Source organism: Rhinopithecus roxellana, chromosome 12 (assembly GCF_007565055.1).
Source record: "Rhinopithecus roxellana isolate Shanxi Qingling chromosome 12, ASM756505v1, whole genome shotgun sequence".
NCBI lineage: Eukaryota > Metazoa > Chordata > Mammalia > Primates > Cercopithecidae > Rhinopithecus > Rhinopithecus roxellana.
The window spans coordinates 70,973,172-70,990,444 of record NC_044560.1 but is presented as its reverse complement, the minus strand read 5'-3'; the positions used below and the strand labels follow the sequence as shown (position 1 = coordinate 70,990,444).

General features: G+C 40.3%; 1 protein-coding gene across 3 annotated transcripts in view; it reads left to right on the top strand.

The window, feature by feature from the left end:
• KYAT3 (kynurenine aminotransferase 3) overlaps nt 1–17,273 on the top strand; it is a 63,564-nt gene that overhangs the window by 13,976 nt on the left and 32,315 nt on the right. For all 3 annotated transcript variants that reach the window (XM_030942788.1, XM_030942787.1, XM_030942789.1), the window contains 2 exons: nt 10,053–10,111; nt 10,702–10,846. In XM_030942788.1, the coding sequence (XP_030798648.1) occupies nt 10,056–10,111; nt 10,702–10,846 (201 nt within the window). In that variant the 5' untranslated portion in view covers nt 10,053–10,055. The remainder of the gene's footprint in view (nt 1–10,052; nt 10,112–10,701; nt 10,847–17,273) is intronic.

Here is a 17,273-nt window from a genome sequence, read left to right as displayed (position 1 = left end):
GTCGCAAATACTTTTCTTTCATTCTATGGCTCAGAATCTGGCAACTTTTTAAGAGATATTTGAGCCCACTGAATGATATATAGATGTTATAGTTTTTTCAAGTCAAGCCATAGTAATAATTAACGTTTTTTGAGTGTTCATCTTTCAGTCCCTCTATGGTCATGAAGGTGGGAGATGTGACTCTATTTAGTCTCAAGTAAAGAAATGCAAACTGAGATAGTGGGTACAAATGGAGATGAAGCAAAGCCCTGTGGTGTTCAAGTTCCTGGTTTCTGTTACCCTTCAGTCTGGCTGGACCTCTGCCTTTCCCATGGTAACATAAGCGTTCTCATGAATTCTCCCTTTTCACCTAAATTGTTTCAGATTGAGTTTCTGTCACGCAACTAAGAGATCTGATTACTATAGCTTTGGAACTTCTAAGGCATTTTATGCACTTGTCTCTTCCCCACTGTTCAACCTGAAGCATGTACTCTGCCCTTTAGCAAAAATCACAACTCCGCCAGGTGTGGTGGCTCATGCCTGCAATCCCAGCACTTTGAGAGGCCAAGGCAAGAGGATTGTGTGAAGCCAGGAGTTTGAGTCCAGCCTGGGCAAAGCAAGACCCTCTCTACAAATGAATGTTTAAAAAAAAAAAAAACAAGGCTGGGCAGCTCACACCAATAATCCCAGCACTTTGAGAGGCCAAGTCAGGAGGATCACTTGAACCCAGGAGTTGGAGACCAGCCCGGGCAACATAGCAATATTCTATCTCTACCAAAAAAAAAAAAAAAAATTAAGAACAAAATTAGCCAGGTCGTGGTGTCACATACCTGTAGTCCCAGCTATTGAGGAGGCTGAGGTGGGAGGATGACTTGAACTTGGGCAGTTGAGGGTGCAGTGAGCCATGATTGCACCACTGCACTCTAGCCTGAACAACGGAGCAAGACTGTCTCAAAAAAATAAAAATTAAAATTAACCAGGCATACTGGCACACATATATCATCCCAGCTACTTGGGAGGCTGAGGTGGAGATCACCTTAGCCAGGAGGTTGAGGCTGCAGTGAGCTATGATGGTGGCACTGCACTCCAGCCTGGGTGACAGAGCGAGACCCTGTCTCAAAAAAAAAGACACCACAACTCCACCCGCAGAAGTAATAAAATCTCATGGAAGCATGAGCAGCCAACACAATTATATAGCAGGAAAGAAAAAGCAAAAAAGCTAGGGAGGAACACAACAAAGTTTCTTTTTAAGATCTGTATTTAAACAAAGACAGGAAGTGGTACAAGTGCTAAGGAATGAATTAATACTAAATGTCATCAGTGTGATGGTTGGAACATCAAAATATACATAAGATATATATTATACATACATGTGTATATTATATACATACATATGTACATACATGTGTATTATATATACATATCTATGTATAATACAGTTATGCTTCACTTAAAAACTGGGATACATTCTGTGATCATAGAGTGCACTTACACAAATCTAGATGGTATATAGCCTGCTACACACCTAGGCTATATGGCATAGACTGCTCCTCGGCTACAAATCTATATAGCATGTTACTGTACTTAATGCTATAGGTAACTGTAACATCATGGTATTTGCATATCTAAACAGAAAAGGTACAGTAAAAATGCAGTGAGATAAGAAAATGGTACATCTGTGTAGAGCACTTTCCATGAATAGAGCTTGCAGGAATGGAAGTTGCTCTGGGTGAGTCAGTGAGTGAGTAGAGAGTGAATGTGAAGGCCTAGGACATTACTGTACACTACTATAGACGTTATGAACACTGTACTTATGCTATACTAAATTTATTAAAACTTTTTTCTGCCGAGTGCAGTGGCTCATGCCTATAATGCCAGCACTTTGGGAGGCTGAGGCAGGTGGATCACCTGAGGTCAGGAGTTAAAAACCAGCCTGGCCAACATGGTGAAACCTCGTCTCCACTAAAAGTACAAAAATTAGGAAGGGCACGGTGGCTCACATCTATAATCCCAGCACTTTGGGAGGCCGAGTAGGGCGGATCACCTGAGGTCAGGAGTTTGAGACCAGCCTGGCCAACATGATGAAACCCCATCTGTATTAAAAATACAAAAATTAGCCAGGCCTAGTGGCAGTTGCCTGTAATCCCAGCTACTCAGGAGGCTGAGACAGGAGAATCACTTGAACCCAGGAGGTGGAGGTTGCAGTGAGCCGAGATTGCGCCATTGCATTCCAACCTGAGCAACAAGAGTGAAACTTCATCTCAAAAAAATAAATTAAAAAAATTTTTTAAATACAAAAATTTGCTGAGCGTGGTGGCACACGCCTGTAGTCCCAGCTATTCAGGAGGCTGAGGCAGGAGAATCACTTGAACCCAGGAGGCAGAGGTTGTAGTGAGCCAAGATCGCACCACTGCTCTCTAGCCTGGGCAACAGAGTGAGACTCCATCTCAAAAAAAACAAAACAAAACAAAAAACCTTTTTTCTTCAATAATAAATGGAAGACAAATTCACCTACTGTAACTTTTTTACCTTATACACTTTTTAAATGTTTAATTTTTGACTCTTTTATAATACACAAACTATACAAAATATTTAAAAATATTTTGTGTCCTTATTCTATAAACTTTTTTCTATTTTTAGAAATCTTATTTCATTTTTTCACTTTTTCGTGTTAAAAACTAAGACACATACATTAGCCTAGTCCTACCCATGAACTGGATCGTCAATATCGCTGTGTTCTACCTCCACGTCTTGTCTCAGTGGAAGGTCTTCAGGGGCAGTAACATGTAGGGAGCTGTCATTGCTATGATAACAATGTCTTCTTCTAGAATATCCTGAAGGACCTGCCTGAGGCTGTTTTATAGTCAACTTTTTTTTTTTTTTAGTAATTAAGGGTACACTCTAAAATAACAATAAAAGGTATGGTATAGTAAATACATAAGCCAGTAACACAGTTGCTTGTTATCAGTATCAAGTACTATGTACTGTATGTAATTGTATGTTCTAGACTTTTATACCAATGGCAGTGCAATAGGTTTGTTTATACCAGCATCATTACAAACACATGACTAATGCATGGTGCCACAATGTTACAATGGCTCCACTAGGCAAGTAGGAATTTGTTTTGTTTTGTTTTGTTTTGTTTTGTTTGAGAGGGAGTCTCGCTCTGTTACTCAGGCTGAAGTGCAGTGGTGTGATCTCGGCTTACTGCAATCTCCGCCTCCCGGGTGCAATTCTCCTGCCTCAGCCTCCAGAGTAGCTGGGACTACAGGCGCATGCCACCATGCCCAGCTAATTTTTGTATTTTTATTAGAGACAGGGTTTCACCATATTGGCCAGGCTGGTCTCGAACTCCTGACCTTGTGATCCACCTGCCACAGCCTCCCAAAGTGCTGGGATTACAGGCATGAGCCACTGCACCCGGCTGCAAGCAGGAATTTTTACCTCCATATAGTCTTTTGTTTGTTTGTTTGTTTGTTTGTTTGTTTTTGAGATGGAGTCTCACTCTGTCACCCAGGCTGGAGTGCAGTGGCATGATCCCAGCTCACTGCAACCTCTGCCTCCTGGGTTCAAGGGATTCTCCTGCCACAGCCTCCTGAGTAGCTGGGACTACAGGCACTTGCCACCACGCTTAGTTAATATTTGTATTTTTCATAGAGACGGGGTTTTACCATGTTGGCTGGGATGGTCTCAAACTCCTGACCTCAGGTGGTCCGCCCACCCCGGCCTCCCAAAGTGCTGAGACTACAGGCATGAGCCACCATGCTCAGCCTGCTCCATATAGTCTTATGGGACTACCATCATATATGCGATCTGTCATTGACTAAACGTGTTTATGCAGCACATCACATGGCTCTGTTGTATATATAATGTAAAGCTTCAATAAATGTACATCAAAAGTGAATGTGTTTAGTTTGATAGAACCAGATGACTATAATATTGAGGATATTATCTTTCTTGTGATAATTAGTAGTTTTGTTACAATAGAGTACTCACCTTCCACATCAAACTTTAAAATGAGGGGAAAAAGAGCAGAGACCGTATTATTAAAATGCACAGTAGAAACACCAAAATGCAGGGCTGGGTGCTGTGGCTCATTCCTGTAATCCCAGCACTTTGGGAGGCTGAGATGGGCAGATCATGAAGTCAGGAGATCGAGACCATCCTGGCTAATGTGGTGAAACCCCATCTATACTAAAAATATGAAAAATTAGCCGGGCATGGTGGCACATGCCAGTAGTCCTGTGTCCGGAATTTATTCCTTCCTGTGGGTTCTTGGTCTCGCTGACTTCAAGAATGCAGCTGTGGACCCTCGCAGTGAGTGTTACAGCTCTTAAAGATGGTGTGTCCGGAGTTTGTTCCTTCAGATATGTCCAGAGTTTCTTCCTTGCAGTGGGTTTGTGGTCTCGCTGACTTCAAGAATGAAGCGCAGACCCTTGCAGTGAGTGTTACAGCTCTTAAAGGTGGTGCAGACCCAGAGAGTGAGCAGCAGCAAGATTTATTATGAAGAGTGAAATAACAAAGCTTCCACAGCATGGAAGGGGACCCGGGTGGGTTGCCTCTGCTGGCTGGGGTAGCAGCTTTTATTCCCTTATTTGGCCCCACCCACATCCTGCTGATTGGTCCATTTTACAGAGTGCTGATAGGTCCATTTTACAAAATACTGATTGATGCGTTTACCATACTGTAGCTAGACACAGAGTGCTGATTTGGTGCATTTACAATCCTTTAGCAAGACCCAGAGCACTGATTGGTGCATTTTTACAGAGTGCTGATTGGTGCATTTACAATCCTTCAGCTAGACACAGAACGCCAATTGGTGCATTTATAATCCTCTAGCTAGACAGAAAAGTTATCCAAGTCCGCACTCAACCCAGGAAGTCCACCTGGCTTCACCTCTCAATCCCAGCTACCCAGGAGGCTGAGGCAGGGGAATCACTTGAACCCAAGAGGCAAAGGTTGCAGTGAGTTGAGATCGTGCCACTGCACTACAGCCTGGCCAACAGCGAGACTCTGTCTCAAAAAAAAAAAAAAACACCAAAATGCATTGCAAGACAACAAGACACCGGAAATAAATGCCCAGCAACAGGGGAATGAATGAGTAAAATATGGTGCAAAAACAATCAAAAATATACATTGTAATTAAAAGTGAAATTTTTATGACTCAGAAAATTCATAAAATACTTAAGATATAGTACTTTGTTAAGAGACAATTTAAAATATTTTTTAAATGACACATGATTGCAACTACAAATCCCTACTTCATAGATCTAAAAGACAGTAACAGTTTGGGCCCCCCAGCATCCAGGCCCCCCATGAAAGGGGTGCTCACTTCTGCTCTTTCCTGGTCCTGAAGTGTGGTATCCATCTGCTTCCCAAGCCTGCTTCTCTGTTTTCTCCTCTCCCCTCTCCAACCATGAGCTTTGCGTTTTCTATATCTGGCCTTTTCTTGCACTTATTATTACTGTTACTAATATTAAACTTTTTGGCTGTAACCTTGGCTTCTCTGGATGAAGACTTGTTTCACAGCCCATACTACATAGATATCCACAGTCTCAATTCCCCCATTTCAGCCCATCATTTAGGAAGACTTTTTCTGTACCTGTCCCATCTCATCTACCTCAGATCTTATGGGAAGAGTCCTAAAAATATATACAATTGAAACTTTGATGTACTAGGGTCTTAAGATCATGGGTTCAACATATACTATTAGTGTTTTTCATCTGTCCAAACTTTTAAAGACTTAATCTTTTCCTTACCTTTGTTAAGATTGCCACCTGGTGGTGAATTTCTAGAACTTCATTGTTTTAGCTTCAAGTTAGCAAAGATGCTAAGATTAAAAGATGCTACCTTTGATTTCACTAGCAGTTTTGCGTTAATAATATGGAAGTATAGACTTTTAATCGCCCTGGTAGCCAAAGTCATATAACAGGGTTAGCTGATCCAGAAGTTATACAAGCCTTATAGACATTCCCTTACTTGCCTGGGGCTCATGCCCTGATTTCACCATAGGATTCCAGGTTTATTTTAATTACCTGATACTGGATCTGCTCTGGAAAGTAGTTCTTACTTAGACAGTGAGCATTTGCATCTACTGCTGAATCTTGGTGACTCTGAACATTGTATAGTGTCTTGTAAACTTTCACCAGTGTGTTAGTTCCCTCAGGTTGCCTTAACAAAGTACTACAAACTAGGTGGCTTATTAAATAACAGCAGTTTATTCCCTAACTGTTCGGGAGACTAAAAGTCTCAGATAAGTATCAGCAGGTCCAGTTCCTTCTGAGGGCTGTGAATAAGATTGTTCTATACCCCCCAACCCCACTATCATCTGGTGATTGCCTGGAAATCTCTGCCTTCCTTGGCTGGTAGGAGCATCACCTTAGTCTGTGCCTTCATCTTCACACAGGGTCTATGTATATGTCCAGATCTCACCTTTTTATAAGACCACCAGTCATACTGGATTAGGGTTCACGCTAATGACCTCATCTTAACTAATTACATCTGCAGTAACCCTATATCCACATAAGATTACATCCGGAGGAACTGGGAGTTAGGACTTCAACATATGAAACTAAGGGGGGACATGGTGCAACCCACAACAACCATGTATCTCATTATACCTCCAGACTTCATTTCTGCCATGTTGTTTTTCACAATTATTTGCTGCTCTTCCCTGCTGGACAGTTACATTTCCTTGCCGCACTGATGTGAAGCTTAGCCGTGAAATTGCTCTGCCCAATAAAATATGAAAAGAAGCGATGTGTGCACATCCTAACAGAATCTTTTAAGAGCCTCTTCCTTCTGCCATGAAACAGGCAGTGTTCCAGGTGGAGGCTGTTTCATCAGCCTATGTCTCAGAATGACAGTGACACAAACCAGGGCAGCAGCTGAACCTCAGTGGATATGTAGTATGAGCAAGAAAACCTTTATGATTTTAGGCCACCAAGACTTTGGGGTCATTTATCACCGAAGCATAAATTAACTTTAGCTGACTGACACAGCTAACTGACACTATAACTTCACCCTGTAATGTGAGTGAGGTTTTTTAAAAAAATTCATTCATCACATAATTATTAAAAACTTGCTATGTGCTAGGCATATAACTATATGTTGGACACCGTGATGGTGTCGCCTTGGCTATGCCATGGTACCCAGATATTTGCCAAACATCAGTCTAAGTATTGCTGTGAAGGTACATTTTAGATGAGATTAACGTTTAAATCAGTAGACTTTCAGTAAAGCCAATTACCATCCATAATATGGGTAGGCCTCATTCAGTGGAAGATCTTAAGAGGAAAAGACTGAGGTCCTCGAGGAAGAGGAAGTTCTTCTGACTCCAGTTGCAGCATCAGTTCTTCCCTGAGTCTCCAACTTGCTCTGCAGATTTCAGATTTGCCAGCCCTCACAAACACATAAGCAAATTCCTTAAAATAAATGTATGTATAGCTCACATTTATTTCAATGTTTCATATTAGAAGTGTTTCAGTCTTTGTTTAGAAGTATAGCGATGTTTTTGTGGCCAGAAATATGCTGTAGAAACTGAACTCTTATTTATCTCAATTAGCCTATGGTAAAATTGGTCATGTTGTATATCATTTTGCTTAAAGTTGCAGTTTCCAAGAACCTATATGACACTTTTAAGTGATGACTTGCTGTACTGCATTTAATGGAAGCACATAGAAAAAGCACCTGACCCAGACTCATGGAACCAAGGAAGGCTTTCGGGAGGGAATGAAGTCAAATTTGAGAACTGCACGTGGCAGGTGGAATACGAGTTAGCCAAGTGCAAGGAAGGGTGGTGGGGACCAGGAATTGGACTGAGTAGAGAACATACATTCTCAACAAGGGCTTGACCTCCCCCAGGAGAAGAAAATGGATGCTTGGCAGACAAGATAAATCTTAGCTATCACACCGTTTTGTTACCATCCAAAGCTCAATCCTACCTGATAAAATTGCATTCCTCTCAATATTTAATTGAGCGGAGAGAAGATGACCAGGAAAAAAATTCTAAGAAGGTCTCCTTAGGTGGGCAATGATGAAAAAAAAACACACACACATTGAGAAACATTGGTATAGAAAGAGCATTTGGGCATAGCAAAGATCACACATGAAAATACTGAAATGAGAGAGAACATGGACTATTTGAAAAATTAGAATGGGTGTGGCATAGAATTGGGAGGGAAGAGGAAGCAGGAGGAACAATGAGAGAAGAGGCTGGTCTAGAAACAAATTTTAAAGAAAATTAAACCTGAAAGTGCATTTCAACCTCAATTACCTAAATAATTTTAAGTAAAGTTGGACTTCGCGTCTAAATTATCTACAGCACATCATCCTCACTTTTTTATGTATAAATCATCCTTTGTGTTTGTGGTCTCTACTGAATGAATTAAACTTTAAACATTGTTTTAGAGACAGAAAAGAGCATTTGTTAAGATATATGTTTCTATCTATCATGCTAGAACTTGGTAGTTGTACAACTGTTGTCTCTGGAATGGCATCAGGTTCAGGTGGGTAATTATAATGCTATTCCAGCAAGCGTTTTAACCTCTAGAGAATTTTCATGTGATTTACTTCACTGGAGTTTCAAAGACTAAAAATATGAGACTAAAAAAGGTATTTTTCTTGGTTCCATTATTTAGAATAGAATGAGAACAATGGTCTGTTTAATAACCATGATCGTTATCTTCTTCCTAGATTGAATTAAAATTACATTAATATTCTATTAGAAAATTCTTTGCAAAAACGCCGTCAATCATTTTTTTATTTCTACCAGCTTGTTAACAATGAACTCAAAGCTAATTCAATACTTTTGAGAGATAGTATAAAACTCAATTTTAGAATCTAAAGAACTAAAAAATTGTATGCTATGTGATAATTTTAATTCCTATTTTTCTACCACAGCCTTAGCTTGCTTGGTATAAGTAAGCTCATCCTAAATTTATAATATACTTTTAAGAGGCAGCATTCTAGTAATAATTTTAGAAGGTCTTATTATATAAAAGACAGTATAAAATTATATAATAGTTCTGAGTATGGATTCTGGAGTCAGACTGTCTGGGTTCAGATCCTGAGTTGAAACTGCTTGGGTTTAAATGTTACTGGCTTTCATAAACTTGAGCAGATGTGAAAAGCCGTGTGATGTTAACCTCTCTGTACCTCTGTGCCTCATAGTTCTAACTATGTAATACAACTACTACATATTTTTTAAATATACGTTAATAATGAGGTAATTATGTAAAGCACTTAGAACAGTACCTAGTACATACTCAGTACTCAATAATGTTAGCAATAATTACGGAACCCCTTAGTGAGTAGCTTTACAACCATTTGTTGAGTCTTTCCTATACGTCATACAAGGAACTTACTTGTGAAACTCTTAGTACATCTTACCTAAAATGATCTTCAGAGCGTGGCTGAAGGTATTTTTTTAACTGACTTTTAAAATATTATTATTGTTCTCTTTACTACATTACAAGCCTTCAAACTGATTAGCTTTCTAGGGTAGGATGATACTTTTTGTCCTTAGGTGAGAAGATGAACATCTAAATTTCATTTTTAAAAAGCATTCCTTCCAGCCAAGCATGGTAGCTCACACCTGTAATCCCAAACTTTGAGAGGCCAAGGTAGGAAGGTCACTTGAGGCCAGGAATTTGAGGCCAACCTGGGCAACACCACAAGACCCTGTCTCTATAAAAAATACAAACAACAACAACAACAACAACAACAAAATAGTTTGGCACAGTGGGATATGCCTATAGTCCCAGTTACTCAGGAGACTGAGACAGGAGGATTGCTTGAGCCTGGGCAGTTGAAGTTGCAGTGAGCCAGGATCGCACCACTGCATTCCAACCTGGGCAACCATGTCTGAGAAAAAAAAAAAAAAAGGCATTCCTTCAGTAGTAGGTGGGAGATGAATTCCTCTTCAGAATTTTGTGTTGGAGTCTAAGATTTATCTTTATGGAACTACTATTTACGTGGCAACAGTAGGGGAAAGGAAGAAAAGTGACCCATGATTTACTGGCATTTTAAAATTTTGACTAAGGCAATTCCTTTTCAATATTTATGTATTTCAGAAAATGTCACTGAAATTCACAAATGCAAAACGGATTGAAGGACTTGATAGTAATATGTGGTGAGTATCTTAAAATAAATAATAATAATTTAGTGAGGTTTTCCTACATATTTTCATATCTTTAGATGGGAGTTTTTTTGCCCCATCTATAAATAAAGGTCCTCATTTAATTCATCCATTAAATGAAAATGGAAGGAAGTTAGCAATCCATATACTGAATTGTTCATTTGGCACATGTGCCATGCCCTGTGCTGGACACTGGACATATGGCATAGAAAAGGACAAATGTTAATGCCCTCATGGAACTTACCTTCCAATCCAGGAACTTTTCTTATTAGTTCTGTTCTCTAATAGTTGATGAAAGAACTTAGCAGCAGGTGGAATTGTTGAGAAAATATATATATATGGTTAAAATATGGGTAGCGTGAAACTGAGGTTTGTAAAGGACATTGGATTCATAAATTCAGCCATCATTCTATTTGGTAAACTGATTTTGTGGGTGGTAAATTTTTGTTGGAAACTCATTTTTTAAAACCTATAGGACTAAACTAGGGTCTTATTTGTCAGTTTTGTGATAAGACTATAAGATGTAAAAAAGCAAACTTTATAATTGTAGAACTTATTAATGTTAGTATTTTTTTCAATCTTAGGATTGAATTTACCAAATTGGCTGCAGACCCTTCTGTTGTGAATCTTGGCCAAGGCTTTCCAGATATATCCCCTCCTACATATGTAAAAGAAGAATTATCAAAGATTGCAGCAATCGATGGCCTGAATCAGTATACACGAGGCTTTGTAAGTATATCAAGACCATATGGGGCGTGAGCTTTTATTTTATATTAGGGGGTGTCTGTGTGTGTGTGTGCGTGTACACTTCTGTCATTCATATGTAAGTGACTTTCTGGGACCAGCTGTCCCATCTTAGCAACACAGAAACTTCTGCCCTTGCCCTATGTCCTGGGATGAGCCTTCCTCTACTTTCAGCCCCTCTACATTTTTCTTTTGGCCCTTACTCTACTGTTGCTCCAAGATAGGATCCTATGGCAACAAGATAAGGAACAATATTCTCTTGAGATGTGTCTTTTCTATCTCATCAACATTTATGAAGCCTCAGCACTGACCCTTTATTTAATATACTCTATATCCAACTAGTTACCTTTTTCCTCCCTCTCCCAGCTCACTCCCATCCTTCTGTAATGAAATGCCTAGAATAGCCAAAGATTTTCTAGAGCAGATATACCTTTGAACTGTAGACTTGTATCTGTTGTGCCAAAAGCCATGCAGTTATCATATGTCTGACCACTTGTCTTTTCCTTTCATGATATTGTGGGAAATGGGAAGGGGAATGGTATAGGAGGAAGCCTTTTTTGGCTTTTATAGTGGTCTAACTATAAAAATCCATAGAAGGGTTTTGCTTTGGGAATAGCACAGGGAAAAGCAGTGAAACTTACCTGTGTCACAGGGTTTGACACTGGTGAGAATCCCTGCTCTTCATAGACTCTCAATCCCCGGCCCACCCTACAGACCTCCATCTCAGACCTACTCAACATAACTCACTCCCCAGGCTATACAAATCCATAATGAAAGGCTAGAAATAAACCAACAATAGAGAAAATTAATGAAACCAAAAGCTGGTTCTTTGAAAAGAACAGTAAGTAAAAGTTTTACCTAGATTGACCAATAAAAAAGAGAAAACTCAAAGTACCATATGAAGAATGAAAGAAGGAATATAATTACTGATCATACAGACATGAAAGCAATAATAGGGTAATATTAGGGATAATTTTATGTTAGTACATTGACAACTTGGATGAAATGAACAGATCATTTAAAAGATACAGGAGGGGTGCGAGCAAGATGGCCGAATAGGAACAGCTCCAGCCTCCAGCTCCCAGCGGGAGTGACACAGAAAACGGGTGATTTCTGCATTTTCAACTGAGGTACCGGGTTCATCTCACTGGGGAGTGCCAGACAATCGGTGCTGGTCAGCTTGTGCATCCTGACCAGCGAGAGCTGAAGCAGGGCAAGGCGTCGCCTCACCTGGGAAGTGCAAAGGGGAAGGGAATCCCTTTAGAAACTGAGACACACAACACCTGGAAAATCGGATCACTCCCACCCTAATACTGCGCTTTACCAAGGGTCGTAGCAAATGACACACCAGGAGATTATATCCCACACCTGGCTGGGAGGGTCCCACAGAGCCTCCCTTACTGCTAGCACAGCAGTCTGAGATCTAACTGCAAGGCAGCAGCAAGGCTGAGGGAGGGGCGCCCTCCATTGCTGAGACTTAAATAGGTAAACAAAGCCTCTGGGAAGCTCGAAATGGGTGGAGCCCACAGTAGCTCAAGGAGGCCTGCCTGTCTTTGTAGACTCCACCTCTGGGGACAGGGCATAGCAATAAAACAAAAAAAGCAGCAGAAACCTCTGCAGATGTTAATGACCTTGTCTGACAGCTTTGAAGAGAGCAGTGGATCTCCCAGCATGGAGGCTGAGATCTGAGAACAGTCGGCCTGCTCAAGTGGGTCCCTGACCCCTGAGTAGCCTAACTGGGGGACATCCCCGACAAGGTGCAGACCGACACCTCACACCTCACATGGCGGGGTACACCCCTAAGATGAAGCTTCCAGAGCAAGAATCAGACAGCAGCACTTGCTGTACAGCAGTATTCTATCTTCTGCAGCCTCTGCTACTGATACCCAGGCAAACAGTCTGGAGTGGACCTCAAGCAATCTCCAATAGACCTACAGCTGAGGGTCCTGACTGTTAGAAGGAAAACTAACAAACAGAAAGGACACCCATACCAAAACGCCATCAGTACGTCACCAGCATCAAAGACCAGAGGCAGATCAAACCACAAAGATGGGGAAAAAGCAGGGCAAAAAAGCTGGAAATTCAAAAAATTTAAAAAATCAGAGCGCATCTGCCCCTCCAAAGGAATGCTACTCATAGCCAGCAATGTATCAAAGCTGGACAGAGAATGACTTTGACGAGTTGAGAGAAGAAGGCTTCAGTCGATCAAACTTCTCAGAGCTAAAGGAGGAACTACGTACCCAGTGCAAAGAAACTAAAAATCTTGAAAAAAGAATGGAAGAATGGATAACTAAAATAATCAATGCAGAGAAGGCCATAAACGAACTGACAGAGATAAAAACCATGACACGAGAAATACGTGACAAATGCACAAGCTTCAGTAACCGACTCAATCAACTGGAAGAAAGAGTATGAATGATTGAAGATCAAATGAATAAAATGAAGTGAGAACAGAAGTCTAGAGAAAAAAAAGGAAAAAGAAATGAACAAAGCCTCCAAGAAATATGGGATTATATGAAAAGACCAAATCTACGTCTGATTGGTGTGCCTGAAAGTGATGGGGAAAATGGAACCAAGTTGGAAAACACTCTGCAGGATATCGTCCAGGAGAACTTCCCCAGCCTAGTAAGGCAGGCCAACATTCAAATTCAGGAAATACAGAGAACGCCACAAAGATACTCCTCAAGAAGAGCAACTCCAAGACACATAATTGTCAGATTCACCAAAGTTGAAATGAAGGAAAAAATGTTAAGGGCAGTCAGAGAGAAAGGCCGGGTTACCCACAAAGGGAAGCCCATCAGACTAACAGCAGATCTCTTGGCAGAAACTCTACAAGCCAGAAGAGGGTGGGGGCCAATATTCAACATTCTTAAAGAAAAGAATTTTCAACCCAGAATTTCATATCCAGCCAAACTAAGTTTCATCAGTGAAGGAGAAATAAAATCCTTTACAGACAAGCAAATGCTTAGAGATTTTGTCACCACCAGGCCTGCCCTACAAGAGCTCCTGAAGGAAGCATTAAACATGGAAAGGAACAACCGGTACAAAGCCATTGCAAAAACATGCCAAAATGTAAAGACCATCAATGCTAGGAAGAAACTGCATCAACTAACAAGCAAAATAACCAGCTAATATCACAATGACAAGATCAAGTTCACACATAACAATATTAACCTTAAATGTAAATGGACTAAACGGTCCAATTAAAAGACACAGATTGGCAAATTGGATAAAGAGTCAAGACCCATCAGTTTGCTGTATTCAGGAGACCCATCTCACATGCAGAGATATACATAGGCTCAAAATAAAGGGATGGAGGAAGATCTACCAAGCAAATGGAGAACAAAAAAAGCAGGGGTTGCAATCCTAGTCTCTGATAAAACAGACTTTAAACCATCAAAGATCAAAAGAGACAAAGAAGGCCATTACATAATGGTAAAGGGATCAATTCAACAGGAAGAGCTAACTATCCTCAATATATACCCACCCAATACAGGAGCACCCAGATTCATAAAGCAAGTCCTTAGAGACTTACAAAGAGACTTAGACTCCCATACAATAATAATGGGAGACTTCAAAACCCCACTGTCAATATTAGACAGATCAACGAGACAGAAAGTTAACAAGGATATCCAGGAATTGAACTCGACTGCACCAAGTGGACCTAATAGACATCTACAGAACTCTCCACCCCAAATCTACAGAATATACATTCTTCTCAGCACCACATCGCACTTATTCGAAAATTGACCACATAGTTGGAAGTAAAGCACTCCTCAGCAAATGTAAAAGAAGAGAAATTTTAACAAACCGTCTCTCAGATCACAGTGCAATCAAACTAGAACTCAGGATTAAGAAACTCACTCAAAACCACTCAACTACATGGAAATAGAACAACCTGCTCCTGAGTGACTACTGGGTACATAACAAAATGAAGGCAGAAATAAAGATGTTCTTTTAAACCAATGAGAACAAAGATACAACATACGAGAATCTCCAGGACACATTTAAAGCAGTGTATAGAGGGAAATTTATAGCACTAAATGCCCACAAGAGAAAGCAGGAAAGATCTAAAATTGACACCCTAACATCACAATTAAAAGAACTAGAGAAGCAAGAGCAAACACATTCAAAAGCTAGCAGAAGGCAAGAAATAACTAAGAGCAGAGCAGAGCTGAAGGAGATAGAGACACAAGAAACCCTGCAAAAAATCAATGAATCCAGGAGTTGGTTTTCTGAAAAGATCAACAAAATTGATAGACCGCTAGCAAGACTAATAAAGAAGAAAAGAGAGAAGAATCAAATAGATGCAATAAAAAATGATGAAGGGGATATCACCACCGACCCCAAAGAAATACAAACTACCATCAGAGAATACTATAAACACCTCTACGCAAATAAACTAGAAAACCTAGAAGAAATGGATAATTTCCTGGATGCTTACACTCTCCCAAGACTAAACCAGGAAGAAGTTGAATCTCTGAATAGACCAGTAACAGGCTCTGAAATTGAGGCAATAATTAATAGCTTACCAACCAAAAAAAGTCCAGGACCAGACGGATTCACAGCCAAATTCTACCAGAGGTATAAGGAGCAGCTGGTACCATTCCTTCTGAAACTATTCCAATCAATAGAAAAAGGGAATCCTCCCTAACTCATTTTATGAGGCCAGCATCATCCTGATACCAAAGCCTGGCAGAGACACAACAGGAAAAGAGAAACTTAGACCAATATCCCTGATGAACATTGATGCAAAAATCCTCAATAAAATACTGGCAAACCGAATCCAGCAGCACATCAAAAAGCTTATCCACCATGATCAACTGGGCTTCATTCCTGGGATGCAAGGCTGGTTCAACATACACATATCAATAAACGTTATCCAGAACAGAACAGAGTCCTCAGAAATAATACTACACATCTACAGCCATCTGATCTTTGACAAACCTGAGAAAAACAAGAAATGAGGAAAGGATTCCCTATTTAATAAATGGTGCTGGGAAAATTGGCTAGCCATACATAGAAAGCTGAAACTGGATCCTTTCCTTACTCCTTATATGAAAATTAATTCAAGATGAATTAGAGACTTATATGTTAGACCTAAAATCATAAAAACCCTAGAAGAAAACCTAGGTAATACCATTCAGGACATAGGCATGGGCAAGGACTTCATGTCTAAAACACCAAAAGCAATGGCAACAAAAGCCAAAATTGACAAATGGGATCTAATTAAACTGAAGAGCTTCTGCACAGCAAAAGAAACTACCATCAGAGTGAACAGGCAACCTACAGAATGGGAGAACATTTTTGCAATCTACTCATCTGACAAAGGGCTAATATCCAGAACCTACAAAGAACTCAAACAAATTTACGAGAAAAAAAAACAACCCCATCAAAAAGTGGGCAAAGGATATGAATAGACATTTCTCAAAATAAGACATGCATACAGCCAACAGGCACATGAAAAAATGCTCGTCATCACTGGCCATCAGAGAAATACAAATCAAAACCACAATGAGATACCATCTCACCCCAGTTAGAATGTCAATCATTAAAAAGTCAGGAAACAGCAGGTGCTAGAGAGGATGTGCAGAAATAGGAACACTTTTACACTGTTGGTGGGATTGTAAACTGGTTCAACCATTGTGGAAAACAGTATAGTGATTCCTCAAGGATCTAGAACTAGAAATACCATATGACCCAGCCATCCCATTACTGGGTATATACCCAAAGGGTTATAAATCATGCTGCTATAAAGACACATGCACACGTATGTTTATTGTGGCACTATTCACAATAGCAAAGACTTGGAATCAACCCAAATGTCCAACTGTGACAGACTGGATTAAGAAAAGGTGGCACATATACACCATGGAATACTATGCAGCCATAATAAAGATGAGTTCATGTCCTTCGTAGGGACATGGATGCAGCTGGAAACCATCATTCTCAGCAAACTATCGCAAGAACAGAAAACGAAACACCGCATATTCTCACTCATAGAGGGGAATTGAACAATGAGATCACTTGGACTCTGGAAGGGGAACATCACACACTGGGGCCTATTATGGGGAGGGGAGGGGGGTAAGGATGGCATTGGGAGTTATACCTGATGTAAATGACGAGTTGATGGGTGCTGATGAGTTGATGGGTGCAGCACACCAACATGGCACAAGTATACATATGTAACAAACCTGCACGTTGTGCACATGTACCCTAGAACTTAAAGTATAATAAAAAATAAATAAATAAACAAATAAAATTTTTTTTAAAAAAAGATACAAATTACCAAAACTGACACAAGGAGAGATGAAAAACGCAACTTGCTCTATGTCAATGAAAGAAAAGGAATTTGTGGCCAGGCACAGTGGCTCACGCCTGTAATCCCAGCAATTTGGGAGGCCGAGGTGGG